This window comes from Nyctibius grandis, chromosome 7, assembly GCF_013368605.1.
Source record: "Nyctibius grandis isolate bNycGra1 chromosome 7, bNycGra1.pri, whole genome shotgun sequence".
NCBI classification, from domain to species: Eukaryota; Metazoa; Chordata; class Aves; order Nyctibiiformes; family Nyctibiidae; genus Nyctibius; species Nyctibius grandis.
The window spans coordinates 30,804,471-30,824,599 of record NC_090664.1 but is presented as its reverse complement, the minus strand read 5'-3'; the positions used below and the strand labels follow the sequence as shown (position 1 = coordinate 30,824,599).

General features: G+C 39.0%; 1 protein-coding gene across 6 annotated transcripts in view; it reads right to left on the bottom strand.

Moving 5' to 3' along the window:
* The window catches only part of SLC25A13 (solute carrier family 25 member 13), a 101,341-nt gene that overhangs the window by 65,757 nt on the left and 15,455 nt on the right, over positions 1–20,129 (bottom strand). For 4 of the 6 annotated variants that reach the window (XM_068404506.1, XM_068404508.1, XM_068404505.1 and 1 more), the window contains 3 exons: positions 11,336–11,389; positions 6,765–6,907; positions 733–848 (listed from right to left, as the gene is read on the bottom strand). In XM_068404506.1, the coding sequence (XP_068260607.1) occupies positions 733–848; positions 6,765–6,907; positions 11,336–11,389 (313 nt within the window). Of the gene's footprint in view, positions 1–732; positions 849–6,764; positions 6,908–11,335; positions 11,390–12,138; positions 12,166–15,067; positions 15,189–20,129 lie in introns of those variants that run through there. The other 2 variants (XM_068404509.1, XM_068404507.1) reach the window with 2 other exon arrangements.

The following is a 20,129-nucleotide window of genomic DNA, read 5'->3' as shown; positions in this document are numbered from 1 at the left end:
GGAAAAAAAATCCCCCATACTTTTTGACATGAAAGCTCAATGTGTGAAGTTATTCAAAACTGCTAATTTCTGAATCCTCCTTCCAGACAGAATGGTCCTTACCATTAGGCAGGTGGCAGACAGTCCTACAGCTATCAAAAGTTGTCTCTTATGGTATCTAGAAATAACCAGTCCTCATAATCAAGTTTTAACCTCGCCCGAGTATTTCTCATGTTGTCAGTGCAAACACCACACCTCCAATGCACAGCTGAATTTTTTGGGGAAAGGGGGGTGTGGGTAATAATGGATTTATTACTGTAAAATCTCACAGAATAAAGACAGAAAGTTTTAAGCCTTAAAAGGAAGCCATCTTGAAATATAGCAAATTTAAACAAAAAATAATCAGGGTAATTTCAGACTCAACATTCACCCAAGTCTTCTGGCAACTTTCTTGCGGTTTTACAATCATTTCCTATAGTCACCTTTCACTGCTGTTCTGAAGACCTGCACAAATGTTGGGGAAGAGAAAAAGAGAAGTGACTGGTTCTCCAGAGAAAACCATGAAGATGACCATGACCTTGACTTCACATTGTGCACATGTAAATGATTAAAAAAACTCAGCCAGAAAGTTGCTTGGCACTATTGTAGTTCTACTACCAATCACTGTGTTCCCTACGGTAACAGAAGGTGAAATAGAGTTTAGTATAAGTAAGGATTTTTAAATTAAGAGTGTACATTTAAGAACAGTCTTACCAAAAGTAACTTCTCCTTTGCCAGTCTTGTCAAACAGCTGAAAGGCTACTATAAACAATGCATCTGGAGCACACAGGACTGATTCAAATGCCACAAACTCTTGAAAGGATATCAACCTAAGGGATGAAGGAAAAAGCAAGAGCTATGAAACCACTTGCTTGCAGAAAACTGAAATACAATATAACATAGATTATACAAAGGAAGTAAGATCACAACCAAAATGTGTACAAAATGTTATCAACAGAGATTAAAATTTATCCTAAAATGCCCTGTCACCAATGCTGTCAGGAGGCCTTTCTAACGCTAGATAGAAATGAATTTGTTCAACAAAGAACTATTCCTCTCAGCAAGTCACAACAGAACATAAAATAAGCAAAGTGCTCAGCATGGCTACTCACCTCAGCTTTAATATCTAACTGAACTGCCCTCTGGGGGAGCCTACCTCCTTCTGCTGGCAAGACAGAGAGCCAATAAGGATATGAGTAAATTCCCTCAAGACTCACTACTTAAGGCTTTTGGAAAGCAAATCCATTCAAGACCTACATGCTGCCACTCACTTCAGAAGGAACCGATCAGAATGTGGTATCTGTTCGCTAGCAACTTATTAGTCATCCATCACAGCCCTCCAGTTCTGCATGTTGAGTCACAAATTTCAAGCAGTAGTCTGCACGCTATTCGTCAGCCCAAGAGCAGTTTACTGAAATTCATGATTACAGCCAGGTTCCCAATACACGAGCGTAGTAGTAGAGCACAGATAAATGCAGAGGTGCCCTTCCTTAAGTTAGTTAATAAGCAGATTTCCATGAAGAACATGAAAACATGAAAAGATGAACAAAAGAGGACATTAAAAAAAAAGCATGGCACAGAGCAGGCCAAAAAGCTGTTCTACTTTACCTCCCTCAATATATGTGCACTAAATAAAAGTAAAAGAAAGCATAAGTAGAGTCTGAAATAGTCTTAACAAATAATTAGCTCTGGGAACTTGCCACCATAGATTATTATGTAGTATGAGAAATAAATAAAAAGAAACCTCCTCAGGTATTCTTAATATTAAACTCACAACTGATGATGCCAGTAAACATATAAGCATGCCTTAAGCTTTACTGGCAAAGAAGCCAATGACTTTCTACATACGCACACGTTAGCACATGGGCAGGCCATGGAGTCATTTATTTTAAACTCCTTGGGAGCTCTCAGTACTCCCCGCTGTTACACACAGAATACACAGATACTCAGTCTTTAAATGGAAGAAAATTTCCATGTCTCCTAATTCAAAAGAAATTTTTAAAAATGCAACATTTCCTTCCGTTTTAAACCAATACATCACAAGCTACTTAGTTTTGCATTTATGCATGTTTATTGTTACTATGTGACTTACAGGTTATAAAAGCTCACTATTATCCATTATTATTGGATACATACCTGACAACTTCCACAACAGCAAACAGATACAAAGCACTGAATTCTTCTGACCCAAAGATTACAAAGCACACACACAGAAAGAACAAAATAGAGAGCAGGCAACAAGACTCTAGAATAGGATTGTTTAGAATTAAAAATGTGAAGTATCTGCCAATACCATTTTGATAAAGCTGCTTTTTCTGCGAAACAACAATCAGCGTATGTCCTTACTAACAGATCCCAACACAAACAGTGATGAGAGCACAGAAAAGAAATACAGCACCTATCTCAGAAAAATCCTAGCACCATGTTAAGAATATATTCTATGTTATTAGGCCTGGATTTGATTAAAACTCCGTGCATTAACACTGCTACAAGATTTTATACTGGTAGAAGCATTCTTTATCAGTACTTACAAGTAATAAACCCCCTAATATGTCAGAGATAGATGCTTAAAATAACCCCATATCGATTTTTAAAAACAATTATTCATAGTACTAGGAAGATTAAAAGTGTACAAATTGTGTGGTTCTAGACAGACTATTAAAGAAGAGACATTAATATCTGCTGTGCCAGCTGAATTCAAATTAACCCAATTTTTACATGTTAATTAAACCAGCTATTTTCTTCTTATTGTATTCTTGCTCCCTAAGTAGACTAGCCTGCTAGTGATTCCCAACAGATCTATTCTAACAACAATGACGTATTCATTTACTTCTATTATGACCGTACAATACAGTAACTGAGCAGTAATTTTTCACAGTCAATTACACGTGTGATTCTTAATGCTTAAAGATGCTGAAATAATGTGTACTACATAGCCATATGCTCAGTTCTCTATACTGCACAAGGGCAGTTGCCTGGGTAACACATTTTCTCTCTGGTTTAGCATCATCCCTTTGGGTTTAGCATAACCCTTCACTGAATATCATTAGGTGTCATTAAACAGCACATATTAACATGGACTTCAATATACTACTTAAGAGCTATTTTATCTAACTAAACAAGTGCTCATTTATGTTACAAAAGCAGAGAAAAGCCTCGTGATTTTAACAGCGCAAAGAGGTGAAGCTGAAATGTTTACAAAATTTTACTTGAGGATATTCTACCCAATCGGTCAAAGTCTTCCTTCACCTTCATGTCCTCATTAACAGGGCCAACAATGCACAATTTATTCAGGAAGATTGAAAACCTGTATTTTAAAAACATCCACACACAAGAGCTAAGTTCAAACACAGCAACCAGGTATGATGCAGTAAGATCACTATTTATCACTCTCTCCTTTCTTCTATGCTGCTTCTTTTGGTGCTCGCACCCACGGTATCTGGGCACCACATAAGCATGATGCATTTCCACCAGAAAAAGTCCACATGTAGCCAAGCAAAGAAAAAAAGCCATTACCCACTCTAATAATACATACAAATGCAATGATGAAGAGGTTTCTTCAGAAATCAATGCATATGTTTTTACTGTATCAGCAATTTAAACATGATAACATAATGGGACACAAATTGAAGCTACATCTATTATTTTATGCTAAAACCTCAGTAAACTAAGTATAGTGTAAATCAGTGCATTAGAGGATAAATTTATATCCAATAATAATGGAAAATGCTGGCATTTCTAAGTGTTATTTTTGAATAGTTTGTCCTTTCTAAAAATAAAGCATACAGTATTTCTCAGTAAAGTGGTAGTTACTACAGTCCAGAGATGTGCAGTAAATACTTACTTTGTTAGATGTTTAAAAGTACAACAAAAGACTGAAAACCAATATGTTACCGTAGGCAGGATGAAAAATGCCTGGCCTGTTGCTGATAGGCCTTGAGAAAGCCACTGTGTTTTGGGGGAGTTTCTGATCCGGTTGAAGCCAAATGAAGCGTTTTTTTCCAACTAAAATTAGGAATGAGAAGCTTAAGGCTAGGAACCAGTCACAGCTCTTAAGTCTGTTTCATACAAACTACAGCCACGTGATGTAACACTTTAAAAAAATCTGTGTTATTACCAATCGACTACTTTGAAAGGCTTCTCTGGCCATCGGCAGGAAAAACATTTCCTTTTCTTACAGGAAACCTTAAAAAGATGCCTCCATAAGAGGACAGAAGGAAAGCCGACCTCCAAATAACCCTATGCCCTGACTTAAGATGGAGGCAAAACTTGCTCCCGTGGCAACAGATATTCACTGAACACCAGAGTCTGCCTTAAGGGGTCTCATACCTTTGTCACACCACCAGCAACTTCTGCCGATACCTTCAAATCCTTCATCTCTGGCAATGCAAGAATTGTGCTAGAGCTACATGAGAGATTTTGTCCACAGCAACCACAGTGAGACTGTACATAAGAACTACTATACTTTGCACTTCACACTCAGGACTTCTTCAGTTCTGGTGTAAGCAGCTCTTTGCCCATCTATTTGCTCTGCTCATGAGTCAGAAGCTCTTGTGCTGTCTGCCTTTCACTCACGTGACTTACCCGTTTTAGCATTTCTCATTGATTACACTTGGTACCTATACCTAACTTCACATCAAAATCAGAAGGAGTTAAAAAGCTTTTTAAAAAAGTGCTAGGAACAACCCTGGTGATTCTGGGCTCAGACCCTTTTAGTGAACAGTGGTCATGCTCACCAGTCATGAAGAACAGATGCTTCTTCACAGCAAAACCGTGGACAGTGGATAAATGCTTCTAGAAATATCCTAGCAGTATTTTCAGAACTTTAAGCCACTAACACTGTAACAGAATTAACTTGTCATTGCTCTTGCAGCCTACCTTGTGTTTTACACTAGAAATAAAGCTGAATTATTGAACAGACTCTCACGACCTTAACACATGTAAGTCTCTAAACACTGACCAGCCTATTAAAAATGAACACTAACAAAAGCGAGTTTGTACTTCACTTTAAAACTAAGATCTTCAGACTGTCAAGTTGGAAAGAATTCAATAGGAGAAGACCAGTTATTGCCATCCCTAGGAGATTTCATTCCAGGAAACAAAAAGCAAGTGACCCTTGCTTCAGACGATCACTCTGCAAATTACTTTATACACCATGAGAACAAGGTACAAATGCCTGGCCCCACAGCCAAAAATGCTACAATGCCAGCTTAGAGAGATGAATGCTACTCACTTCCTGAACTTTCTCCATTTTTTCACATATTAGTATAGCAGCTAAACAAGAAGACAGCCTGAATACCAGAAGAGACTCTCCAAAGACATTTTAGGAACACGTAGTCCCGTCACTGCACAGTCTGGACTGCAGAAAACAGTCCTTACCCATGGCAGAAAGCGGCAATTAAAAGCCTCAATACTACACCGCAAAACTCCTTCAAGATCATGCCAAGCTATGAAATCCCAACTTGTCAACAAGTTCACATAGGGTACAGTTTTACGTTTTGCTCTTCCTGACACCAGCTTCTGCTTGAGAGGGAGATCCAAATCACAAGGTATGGATTATACTCTCAATCTTCTTATTACAAAATGGATTTGAAGCTATGCAATTTGGAAAATGCTGGTTTTGCAGGCATCGAACCAAGGAAAGAAATCTGAGACATGTTTAATGTTTTCAGTCAAATGCTATCTGAAGCCACCACTTTCCTGCCGCCATCATGCCAATGTTACCAATATAACCTTTTACAGAATTCTCTCACCAGGGGTAACAATCATCACATTAACTTGTCTGCAAGGTTTAAGGTGTCCGGCTGCCAGAGCAGAAAAGAGAGCACAGGAACTATGGCAAAAGTTCTCAGTTATGCATGCATCTGTTCCCTAGGAAGCCTGCATTCTCTAGTTATGCTTTATTTATCTCACATTTTACTCTCTGCAACCACTGATATGAGTCATGCCTGAAGTTTTCTGGTTTCTAAAAATGCCACAACTGCAGACCTTAAGTCCCTAGCTAATTATTACAAAGTTTCTCTAAAGATACTTTAAAGGCAGGGTTCAAAAAATGCATTCATATGGGTGAAGAGACAGCTTGCCTGGGCAAGTACCAAAAGCAAAAGCTAGGATTTCATTAAACAAGGGGGTAGGAAGATGGAGGGGTAGCTAATCTTGCCTATTGGCAAAGTCAGCCTTTCAAATGCAAACCATGTGCAACCAACTTCACTGCTGTCTTCCCAAATTGCAAAGTGGCTCCCTAAATACCTTAGCTGCTACTCTTCCCTCTTGAGGGAAAAAACAGTGGCAAAAACCTTTAACAGCGCTACCGCAAAACAAAGAAGGGGCATTTTTTTCTACGATCTCTTCCTACACCATCTAAAGTTATTTTGGATTGCTATTTGAATGTGTTTGTGACAAATACATAAAGTAAACAGAGACAGAAAGACTCATGGAAGGAAAGGCAAGAGGGAGTTAGGGGAGCCAGCCAACAAACATGAAAGGTTCAATGAATTAAAAATACATAGTAGACAGAAAATGGTTTGCTCAGCTAAATGGTGCATGCAGCTCAAAACATTGTTTCTACAGTATCCACTTAAAAGATACTGTATTTCTTTATGTATCTGCAGGCAAAAAAAAAAAGCAAAAAGCAAAACCAAACCCTACCACCCTTGGGGGATCAGATTGTTTTGGAAGAATGGGTTTGTGTTTTTTAAACGAACAACATAAAAAGAAAAGAAACCACAAAAAAAAACCCCACTTACCCGTCTTTTGTCTGATCCACCACACCTGCAAGGAGCTGCACAGTGCTTGCATTAGACAAACCATCTCCAATTATCTTCAGGTACCGTGTGACAAAGTCATTTGGAGACATAAAGAATTCGCCATTCTTCTCCACACTTGCATACTGTTAAATGAATACAATATTTAGTGTCTCAAATACATCCTTCTCCAGGTATTTATTACCACTACCCATAGCTTCCAATCAGGAGCAGGCTTACATTACAGTAGATGAGACAGTTCTGTTTTGAAGAACCTACAGCCTACACCCAAACAGGAGATAGTAAGTGGGGAGTTACTCGAGCAGCTGAAGGCTTGGCTTCCCAGCCAAAAGAGTGGCAGATACACAATTATTTGTTCATCATGTCAACAATTTCTCCATGATAGTCTAGAAAGAGTTAATACTCCAGTACCAAATGTTTTTTTGAAGTTGAAGAGAAGGCTCCGGGAAGACCTTATAGCAGCCTTCCAGTACCTGACAGGGGCCTACAGGAGAGGGACTTTTTACAAGGGCATGTAGTGATAGGACGAGGGGGAATAGTTTTAAACTGAAAGAGGGGAGATCTAGATTAGATATTAGGAAGAAATTCTTTCCTGTGAGGGTGTGAGACACTGGAACAGGTTGCCCAGAGAAGTTGCGGATGCCCCCTCCTTGGCAGCGTTTAAGGCCAGGTTGGATGGGGCTTTGAGCAACCTGGTCTAGAGGAAAGATGTCCCTGTCTGTGGCAAGGGGGTTAGAACTAGATGATCTTTAAGGTCCCTTCCAACCCAAACCATTCTATGATGATGATCTTTAAGGTCCCTTCCAACCCAAACCATTCTATGATCGTATGATTCTTCGAACACAAAGCACATGTGCAAACATGCATGTGGCACCGCCATCCCACTGAAACTCTAACAGGCACAGGATACTCCAGCATATTTTATTTATCTGAAATTACTCCTTTGGGATGAGAAGGTAGGTTTACACCTGTGAAATGACTTTATAGTGCTAGTGGAGTAGATGATCCCACAGCAGTGTCCACCTGGGGGTGCTGTTCTGGAGGAACTCCACTGCATCACCTTCAGCCACAGCTGGTCTATAAGTAAAGGAGAACCTACAGATATTCCTCCTTGGTTGAACTGCTGAAAGGAGGCCAGAGAATAAGTATTTGCAGAAGAACGTGAGAGAAAGCAAGAACTTGGACACTTTAGCATACTGCAGAAACAAGAAAAGGGGTCTGAGACCTTACCAAACACTGATGGCATATGTTACTCACGCTTTATACCATAGTTACTGGCATTACTACTCCAGAAACAGCATTCAACAGACCCAAGAGTATTTGCTCCCAAGGGAAGCCTCCAGTAACATTACATATCAAGGAAAAGGAATATTAAAATATTTTGAAGATAATACATAAATAAATAAAATTGCCTTTGTTACCACCCTTACCCTGATTCCTCAGTCATCCCTCAAAGTTTAAAGCCCTCATTTTCTGTAGAAGGATAAACTTGAGATCAACCCTAAAAATGTTTTTCTAGGAAAGAAAAAGGATAAGGACAGTAATTGAGAGGAAAAGAAATCCCAGGCAACATTTGCAGAACCATGCGTTAGCTTTAAGGGAAACAAGTCTGCCTCAGGATAACAAATGTGCACTGACAACAGGAAAGCAACTGTTAATTTCTTATTCTTTTTTAAGGTAAGGTAGGATGATAAACCATTGTGGCAGTTCCCCACAGGCCATTATCCACACTAAAGTAATAAATATATTAGATGCGTATTGCTATTTTGTAGCAGACTTCAAAGACACGTTTTGTTTTACATAGCTATGGCTCTGCTAAGGGAAGGAAACTGCCAGTTTTCATTTCACAGAGCCACACTGGTGCCTGCAGAGTACTGTTATACCTGCTATAGGCATACAACTTTCAAAGGGATGCCAAAGTGTAACAGTAAGTAGATTATTTTATTCCAGTGTTATATAAATACATTCTCCAGGTACGGCAATATCTTCAAGAAACAAGGCTTCACAGAAGCAAGACCAAACAAAACATAATTTGCTTTGGCATCTATATATTGGTTAGCATTTAAGGATTCATGTTTCAATAGACACTGTTTGTAACACAAGCTTTCTAGCTGATACACTGCAAGGAATTTTCAGTTGTATACTTCTATAAGAACTAGCAGATCAATTGATTTCAATGTAATCATTTGCAGGGAAACAGAATCTTTCAGAATCCCAGCCTCAAAAACTTTTAACACAGCTGCTACTGAGAAATAAATGAAATAAGACAGACAGCCTATGCTTCTATATTTCATTTTTTTCTTCCATGCTAACCCCCTGCTAGGGCACTCAATAACAGAAAACAGCACAAGGTTTCAGTGTCCTCCTGTTTCTTGTCACTGTGATTTACTCAAGTGTATTTGAAATCCAATCACGTACTCTATAATACATATAGAAAATGACCTTGGAAAATGTCAGCTTGATCACTTTGACTAAAATCTAATCTCTTAGGGGTTATGGTAGAATACTTACAAAAAGTAGAGTTACTCTTGCAAATTATCATAACAAAAAGAAAAAAAAACATCAATTCTATTGGTTTTGGAGGAGAGACATTAAAAAATGGTTCTTTACCATTGTATTTTTCCCCACTTTGGCAATTATACCCACAGAGAATTTGATATTATACAATAGTACTTAATGGTTTTTTGGTAACTTATTTCCATACATTTTAGGTATTCAAGTATTAACCAGTTCAACCCCATTTTAAATAAGATTTGCAAACATGGGGTTTGATGTATTAAAAATGCTAAAAGTTGACTGTAATCAACTGCATTTAAACTGACAGCTTCATATTTATTTCTACACAGTGGCTACCATTCCTACCTGGGAATCCTATTTTGTCATTCTTAATTGAAGTAGAAATAATGGCTGTCAAGTAATTTTTTAAGTGAAAATCCCACAATCTGCAGAAGCAACTGTACTGGCCTCACCACTTACAATCATCTGAAGTAGCTTAATTAACACCTGGGCCATCGCTTATCTGTAGAGCTCAAAACAACATACCACATTCTCTTATCCTTTTTCCTTCTCAGTAGTAAGTGGCATGACAATTTCTGTATTACACTGAACAAAATGTTCAGCTCATATTTCATTACTCTGCTTAGCAAGACCCATTCTTTAAGTGGAAGGGGAAGCAGAAAAGGATGAAAAAGGAGCTGGAGGTGGTATTTAGTGTGCTCATCCATGACCCATTCAATCTGCCAAAACTGAAAGCTGCAGGAGCTACAATCTTCAGAAACGCAGGAGAGGAGAATACCCACAGGCAGGTAGGAAACAACTTTCACACTATTCTCAGAAAACCAACCAACCCCCTTACCACAGCTGAGCACTGCCTCATATTGCAGAGGGGACCAGGCTTCTCTACCATGTTTATTCCCTTCCTCAAAGCTACCATCTTCTTGGGTCAGCAGTCTGCTCCCTGTCTGCCTTTTCTGCTGCCTTGCTCTGGCTCTTCAAGCATCTGGCTCTGAAAATCCCATTATCCCATTCTTTTTCAAGAGTCTTTTTGCTCTCCTGACAGATACCATTTCCAGGACTTAATAAGTTAAATCCTGGCTTTCTCAACTGAAAAATCTGGTTTCAGAGCTATTAATACTGACAGTATATGATAAAACTATAAATACTGGCAATATACATATTGCCACCTACACATACTGTTAATAATAGTTCACAAGGGACAATGGAAAACATGCCAAGAAGTGCACAGAGAGTGGGGCATGACACTGGAGAGGGGGAAGGTGGAGGGAGGTACTTGGGAAGTTACGAGCTCTATTAGGCACTCAACCCCTTCATAAAAATAATTCAGATACAACAGCTCCTTGTAGCACTGCAGCACCTACCTCACATCTATTCTCCAGACCTACCAATTTGTGAACTATTTTTCAGATCAGACTACCAAACTAACACAGACATTGTACTAATAAACCTTAGAAAGGTTAGGAATATTTATTTAAATTTAGGAAATGGGTCAAAGAAAGCCATATTCCAGCAAAACACTAAAGCACACTTCTCTCAAGTATACAAGCACACGAGTCATTTCACTGCTTGCATACTTCTATAGCAGGCCAACATAGAAAGAATTTTAGTTAAATGACAAATTCACAAGGTCTACTTCCCAACACTTCTACAAATCAGAGAAACAGAGATAACCCTGAAGGAAGGAAGCAAGGATGGGAGAAGAAAGTTTACCAAATGGTCTAACAGCAAGGTGTCTACACAAACATTTTACCATGTGTAGGAACAATATAGGAACTCCCACCCCATTCTCCGAACAATGCATTTGTTTCCTAAGATAGTAATACTTCTTCTGAGTCAATACAATAATCACTCAGGAATGTATCTGACTTCTTGGTGAGCATTGTTCAATTCTGATAATGGTATTTAAGTCTAACATGGTAATAATACAGTGAATGATTAATGGTTGGAAAAACTATCAAGAGTTGTATGCTGCAATAAAGGAGCAAAAGATATGAAAAATTTAAGCAGAAAGAGTAAAATATTTACTTTATACATACCTTCAAAAATATTGTTTTCAACTCAGCTGGATCAGCTCTCTTGGTTAGAGCCACCTACAAGTAAATACAATTACATTAATATGCATAATTTATACAAAAGATGTCAAAGTGTCATTTAAAAGGAAGAATTCAAACAATGGAACAAGTAATGAAAATAAATGTTCACCTTAGATAAATTAGGTACTGCTTTAGCTGGCCATGCCTATTTTACTCATTTCACATTTACACTAAGTTATTAATCCTTTTTGTTGTAACTGCTTCCCTTATGCAACCCTGCAATTCCTAAACAAGTACACATTAACAAGTCATAAAGACATTCAAGTATCAAATCTTTTCAACATACCTCTCTGCTGGGATTCAGCGTTACACCATCTTTACCATATAGATTTTTATACTCCCAGCGTCTTTCATCTAAGGATTTCAGAATACCATACGCAGCCCCCAACTGATAGATGGCAAGAATAAAATACTCAGACTTAGAAACTTGTCCAAATAAGCAACTCCCTAAAAGGCTGAATTCTAATGTAATTATTTGATTTATTGGTACTTCTACCTGCTACTTCCAACATTTTAAACTATTTAAACTTACAGCATAGACCTTTTTGACGAGGTAAATTCAGAAAGCACAGTATCTAGATTTTTCTTCAGATCAGACAACCAGCCAGTTACAACTAAAATCTCAGTTACATTTATCACCACAAACCCAAAATAATTAGAAATACCTTTTTTTCCAAAACACGGACTTAAAAATATTCTATATCCGCTATGGAGTAAGCCCCTCAGCATTTTCCTCATTGACATACCATGCCATCCATTTGCTGCTTTTGGCAGAAAGTGGATTCATCCCTCAGTCTGCACCTGCTACAGAGTTTCCCATTCTTTCTTCAGGATACTTTGATAAAGTTTTGCTTGCCAACATAACAGCCATCATCTGATAAGTCAATTCAGCACATCAATCTACTTCTAATCCAAAAAAAAATCACTTTGCAAGCAAACCTGGATTTTCAAAAACTTGTGAAAACATCTCGGTAATAAGGAATAAACAGCCAAAGGGCAAGACATAAAATCTTACACTCACTTAAGAATTAAATTTCAGAAACGTTACCAATAAAACATGACTACCTACTTTCTTGACTCTCCAGAGCAATCGTAGACTGTAAGGGCGAATGTGACTGCAAGTGCATTTCTAGTAGCACACTAGACTACTGCAGAAAATGGTAGGAGTCTGTGTAAGTCTGTACAACAGCATTATATCCTCACATATACATTTAATGAAGAATCTTTAGTAAGTTTTCCCTCACCCTAAATGGGTCATTTAAAAAAAAAAAAGACAAAAAAACCCTACAGAAAGAAAAACCCAGAGTATTTTAAGAAAAGTATATGAATAAGGTTTCTTATAAATGTTTAGAAGTTTTTTTTTAAAGGGAAAAACCACACCTGAAGTTATGCTAGAGCTCAACTGACAAGAATCCACAGCTGGAGTCCCAGTTCTGCATTTGCACAGAAATCCATGCAGAGGCAGTTGCAAAAAATCAAAGTCTAATTGTGAAGCTGAAAAACTAAAAAATGTGTACTTTCTAAAGTACAAGCTGTCCTAACTGTAATCACTGTGTGGTAAGCAGAGATTTACATTAACACCATTTGTAAAAACCTGGTACTCTAGACCAATTGGGAACTTTGTGGAAAGAAAAAATCCAACATTTCTATACTGCTGCAGTGAAGAATCTTGCCACTATACACGCAAACAAAAAACACTTCAAACACACCATTAAAAATAAATCAGTATCACACTTCATCTGCCTTGAAGTTTAAATTTTATACTGTCCCAGAAATCTAAGCCTAAAGAAACAAGAGATGAAAAGAAAAAAGGAAAAGGGTACACGCTGATAGCTGAACTTCCAAACATTTTCCTTTGGTTTCACTGACATTAACCATCTTGGGAAACTGGGGAGAAAAAATGTGTTCACAGCCCAGCTGCCATTTGTCCGCCCTCTTCTGATTATGGGGGGACTTTGGTGTTTTTTTGACAGCAAGCTTATTTCAAACTGTATACTGAAAGACAGGCTGAAACTGGCCAGGTCAATGAATGCACAGAGGCACTGCAGAGCGGCAGCCCAAGCAGAAGGTGCAGATCATGGTTTCCCTCCATTTCCTGCAGTCTACTTCCACATTCTTCTATTTCCCAGGAAACAGGAAAGAGATGGTTAGCACTGCATAATGGGTTTGTCCATGTGTCACCCACCAATCTCCATTCTGAAAGGTCTATTTGATCCCAAGCAAGGAAAAGGGCCTCTATTACATTACGTTACAGCTTCAGGAGGACTGATGCTAATGCAGCCATACCAGTGCTAAGAGGAGAAGCATTTAATTCAGCCTTTCATCCATCCTCAGCTGTGGGCAAAGCTGAAGCTGCACACACAGACACAAGAACTGATGACAGGCATTACTAGCAGATTCCCCTTCTGGAAAAGGTCAAAACACCGCTTTCAATACCATTCTGAAAGTTGTTCCCAGCTATGTTAGCAGTTGAAGGTGGGCTAAGTAACCTGATGCCAACAAGACTGCATGCCAGCAGGTAGCGTCCCTGATGAAAAGTGACCCACAGACACAAACTGCTTCTCCTTCAGTCAACTCAGGTGATATTTACAGACTTTCACATAACTGGGCTTAGGTGATGTGCTTTGTTACTAGGAAGACTTCTCCGTTTTACTTTAACTTCTCTCCAAAAAGACAGAAACCAGTCTGAGATAAAACCAGCTATGAGCTGGTAGGCATTACATCTCTCTAGTTGTGTGAGAAGGCATTTGATAAAGCAGATCTGAGGAAAATAATGTTTATTGCTGCTCTTTACAAAGAGATGCTCTGTAACAGACACTAACACTTCAAAAAAACATAACTTTTATTAAGAAAGGTTCAGTGAAGAAAGGTCTCCCACAAACAAAATTTATTTTTAGAAGAAACAGGAAACAACGGGAGTACAGAAACTGAAGTGCAGGATTATAACAAAGTCAGGACATGCTACAGAAAAGACGGGGATAATGTACGGAGAACATCAGCAGGGATTTTCGTTCCTAAGGTAGACATTTTAAAGTTTTATCCAACATACTGTATGCATATGTGCATTATACTGTATACGAAGAACCAGCCAGCACAGGCAACGTAAGATTGAATTTTAAAATGCTGAATCCCTGCCATTAGCAATGACATTCAGCAAAGGGAGACAGAGGGTGCACAGAGAAAGGGAACGCTCTGTAAGTGAGGGACAGTAACACGCTGGAGCTGTTCAGATCCTTAGACTCCCTTGCACCTTGATCTTAATTTCAGCCCATTTTCTCCAGCAGAGCTCTTTTCTCCTTGTTGACTTATACTTAATTTACACTGATGTGCATTTCCAGCCTCACTTCCACCCACAACAACAAATGCAAACAGACTCTTCCCACAAAAATATAACTGTACAACAACGCAAGAAAACAGAATCCGCTGGGAATCAAAGAAAATTATATTACGTTTCCAATCAACTGTATTAATGTATGCCACACACAAGGCAGAAGGTTGTGAGATGGTACGTGATATCAGAAGATTCAAAAGGACTAATAAAGCAGTGAGTGGGCTCCACCCAGTAAAGAACAACAACATGGGTGGGCAAAAGAGAAAAAGGGCAGCAGGAAAATCAGAATTAATGCCAATATAGCATTAAGCTAATGGTAAATATAAGATGTCTGACCTTCTCACCTTTATGGTAAAGATCACTTCAGTAGCCACCGTTTGGATAGAGCAGAAAGGTGATGGGGATCCAGGAACACTCGGGAATTGCTACAATATTCCAGAAAGTTTACTGGAACAACAGCAAGTCCTAACCAAAGAGAAAGAGATAAATATCTCTATTTAATACTGTTTCTTCCTCATGGTTTAATGTGAATACAGCTCAAGTGTGAAGGAGAAAGTTGATGAAAATCATTATCTTTAAAAACTCCTGACACTGAGCAGCCCTTCTCCAAGCAGGGAACCGAAGCTGCGGCAGGGCTGCCTCACTGCCAGGCACTGGTGAGCTCAGTCTGTTGAATTCTAAACACCACCATCTACAGGCACATACAAAGAGAAGATGTTTGATGAAAGGCCTAAGAAGTGATCACAAGCTCTAGCAGCTTCATGTTGAAACTATTTTTTTAAGGTTCTTCCATTCTCAAACACAACTAAAGAACGCAATCTATTTGGCACCACTAAAAGACCTCAAATCAAGATTGAAACCTCATGTCTTCTAGAGGTATTCTTTAGTTTCATCACAAGTTATTGAGTCCACCTGTAAGACTCAAACACATGTGGTCCAGTTCATCTAAGAGGTCAGATTAGATCATTGTAACGTTTCCTTCTGGCTAAAAGCATATACATATATATGCTCAAAATGTGCAACTCCAAAGGAGATCAAACCAGGGTTTGACCTTACATTCTTGTTTAAATGAGTGACTGGAATATCAGAAACCAGTTAAAGCGCAGTTACCAGCCAAGTTTGAACTCAGACCAGAAATCTATTAATATTGTGTAAGTATTATGCTAAAACAACACTCCAGTTTGTATTTTAATACAACTAACTTGCTTACAAAGATGAGAATCACCCCTCTTCCATATTTACACTAATACTACCACAAACATACAGAATCATTCTGCTAACCTAGCAACTCCCCTTGGTCACTCTCCATCATCACATACAGCATCATTAAGTTACAACAGTGTTCTTCACCAACATCTGTCCAGGGCACTGTCTCCTGTTTCAGCTGCCCTAATAACCATTTTTCCTTAGCCCAACATGCTTCAGCGTATTCTCACCTCAGCAAAAGCACTGCTGTTCCTTCTGCACAACAGAATCCAAGAAAAAGAACTTGACTACGATCTGCAATGGAAAGCAAACTACACAGAACTCGGCATCACAGGGAAGTTTGCAAGCAAGGTGGGGACCAGTTCACCAAGCAAGGAACCAGACAACTGCAAGGAGAGCTCACACAGAATGCAGACCAAAAAGACTTTCTCACCAGATCTCCCTAATGGTACGCTGAGAATTTCTCCCAGGAAAATATAATCAGATGGCATTTGGCATACCTACACAAGGGCTTAAGGTAAGAAGCACTGTAAGAGAAGCTGATAACTACTAAGCAGGTACTTTTACTACATTCAGTCTGATCAGTCTGAGCACAGTCAGCCTTGAGACAAAAACATTTATTTTCTAAAAACAGTTCTCATCCTGAGAGTCAAACATTACAATCACATTTTGCAAAAGTATAACCCTACACTAAGTAGCAGTTACTGCATTCCTTTGTCTAATAACACCTAGCTAAGCTAAGAAAAATAAATGTTATTAACACTAATTGACAAAGTCTTCTTGGATCCTACATGCTGACTCAGCACGCGGAGCTACAGAATGAACACTACTGAAACTAGACAGTTGGGCTGCACCTACCCGCCATCACGATGAAGTAGAACAAAATTTGCTAGCTGACAGAGCCAGCAAATCTCAAGCAAAACTATTCGCATCCATCTTCACTCTGTCACAATTACAAATCTCTGGGCAATTCCCAGTCCGGCCTCTGCACCATTATAAGTGGAAGCCTCACTTCCCCCAAGTGCATCAAAGCTAACAGACCTACTTTATTGGGCAATTACCTGCTAGCTTTGATGCTACTTTCAAAGTCCCAAGGGAATGCAGCTGGCTTGTTCATAAAATGGTTCTCACACAAGGAGATTCCCAATAAACCATAATATTTTTGCATGCAAACGGGGGACCAACACACAGTTATCAATTACATACACACAGAAAAACGCTTGTCCAGCTCATCCAATGCTTCCAAGTAGGTACAGAAACCAAGGTGGGAGTAGTATATATCTTAAGGAAAACTGCCACAAGAATTTCCAAGAATAACTAATTAATGCTATGTAAAAAGACATTTAGACTGTGTACTTCTACAATTTTCCTACGTAAAGACCTGGAAAACAGAAGGACCATAAAACCAGCCCGACACTAAGGTAAAAATAGTTAGGCATTGTCATTGCTTAGCAAAATTGTTTAACAAAAGGAAAAAGCATCATACTGTGACCAATACTATCCACTCCAAACTTTAAGCATGTATCAGAAGATGCAGTTAGGAACAAACTGGACTATTAGTTTGTAGTCAGCCTCTGGACTAGGATAAGGATGCAACTGCTGTCATTCCTGCAACAAAACATGATGCACTACACTACAGCAAGAAACTGAACCTGAAAGCCAACTCTTTGTGAAAACCAGAAATCTCTCTTTCACTTTTCACATTGCTATCAGAAAAAGCTCAGCTCTCCAATCTCTTTCTCTACCTATCTATCATAAAGTGCTACAGCACTCTGACTGCATCAGTCCATCTTCTTCCTCAAAGTAATATTCCCTATTGTCTCATAGCTCCTCTACAACACATTTTTACTGAGATGATCTTCAGGATTGTGATCCAAAGATACACAAGCAAGCTACCTTGCTATGGCCATAATCTAATATTCACATATCCTAATGTATCTCATCAAACCAGAGCTCACCACTCACTTGAAGGAATGCAATAACTATACATAAGATATTGTCAAGGTTTAAAGCTGGGCTGGCTATTAAATCGATGGCAGATGCTCTCTATTAAACCTTTCCTTCTCCAAGAAGGAAAAGGTTATCACTCAAAAATTGTCAGGGAGAAGTGGCAGACTATTAGGGCAGCATGAATTTTATCTGGCACCCAATCTTATTAGCATAAGGTATGTATTTGGACCAGGATTAAGCAATGGGTAAGCCAAAATTAAAACAGAAGGCCATTTAACACCATGGTTCTCACAAGGTGGCACTTCAGGAAGCATTGTCTCACAGCTAAGTAGAGCACCAGTGAGCTCTGGGAGAGTCATTATTGACCGCAACATACAAACTACTAATGAGCCTCTCCAAGGTCCCCACGCTCATGGTGCTCAAGGTTCCCAACAGCTCACAGCTCAACAGAGACAATCACTCCTGGCTTCACCTGGCTCCTAGCTCCAGCCCCCAACACCCAGATGCTCACTCTACCCCGGCATGGCACAAAGCAGCTTCTACAGACTAAATGACCAAGTGCTTCTACCATGACAAGTCACAATGAAAAGATTCAAAACAATAGATATGATGCTGCACCACCAGGGAACTTCTTGAGAGTCCTGCACTGCACCTGACGCCACGCAGTGCACACAGCGACCTAGAAAGAAGGGCCCCATCTTTTATCTGACACCTCCCTAAATTACAAAACCAAGACAGCAAACAATGGCAGGAATTGACACCCTGAACAGTGTTACAAAAGGTTTCTCCGTGATTTTCTCTCCCGGATGTCAACGCAATGGAAGTTGTACTGTGACACAAGGTCCCAGTGAGTGAGCAGGATCGTTTGCAGCGATAAACAAAAACCCGCTGCCCTTTGAAGAAAGCAAACCTGGAGCAGTGCCATACAGGGGTATCATAACAAATGATCTGCTCTTAGATAACTACTGATTCTGTGATAAGGAAAAAAAATATTACATGGATGTGCAATCACTGCCTATAAACTTGTGGAAAGGTCTGTCTCAAGTTGTTGCTAGAGTAACTGTTGTTATTTGTGACCTCATGCTTGTGAATGAGCAAGTAAAATAAATGTGCTGGAGAAAAGTTCCTATACATTACATGTCTTGACTAATAAACGTGTGACAGGAATTATGTAGGAATAACTGACAGGTAAATGTACTTTGTTTCAGTGTTGTGTTTTCTTCTTTGAACACAGAAGTTCGCTTTTCAAGATCCTATTTATAATCAAATCCATCTATTCAACTCTATTCAAAATGCTACACCTCAGCAGCTCAGAGAACTGGGAAGGGTGTGGGAGTGGGCATGAATTCCTGTGTGTGCATGGATCCAATTCTACAACCTTAAAAAGAACAAAAGACAACTGCACAATGGAAACAGCACCACACACACAAAGCAAACATATTAAAGGCTATAAATGATGAGACTCAAAGAAAATCTTAAGTCCTGCAGTCAAGAACCCTTCCTCATAGCTAAAAAGAATAACGGCAGCATTCCAACACATACTCAGGCAAATAATAACACTGTGCTACTTGAAACAATAAGAAAAAAAAATAGGCTCTTTTTTTTCTTTTCTTTCTTGTCTGGACAGCACTCAGCACAGTGCAGTACTGGGTCATGGGGAGCATGCCCATGCTCTGTGAAAGCTGAAAGAGTCACAGTGACTATCCACCTTTCCCAGATAAACATGCTAGTCAGCCTCTGACTATGGAAAACCTGGACTTTGAAATAACAAAATCTCTCTCTCTCCCTTAAAGATTTTTACCTGTCATCTCAAAATACACATGACAAAATATGAGTTTGCAACACGCTCGCTTTTGCCTTCAAGCAATGGTATCACTGTTTGTCCAACTCCCATCATACGGGTTTCAGTTTAAAATCATTAGATTATCTATCTCCCTGAAGACAGGGCAATTACAAAGTAAAGGCAGTTTAACATTTGCTTTTACAATTCTTATCTTCAGTATTAACAATAAACAAATGCTTGGTGCTTAAATATTAGAAGATTACACAGTTGCCACAGACCACTGTGGCCATGTGACTTTCATTTGTGCTAAGGACCTGAACAGAAAGTTGAAGCTATCAAAAAGGGTACTTGGAAATAATTTGCAGTTTCATGTAGGAATATCAAATAATCCAATGAAGACCTAAACCATTTAAGTAAGGGAGTGATTCTAATACTAAAGGTTTACCTGCCAGTGACTTGCCACAACT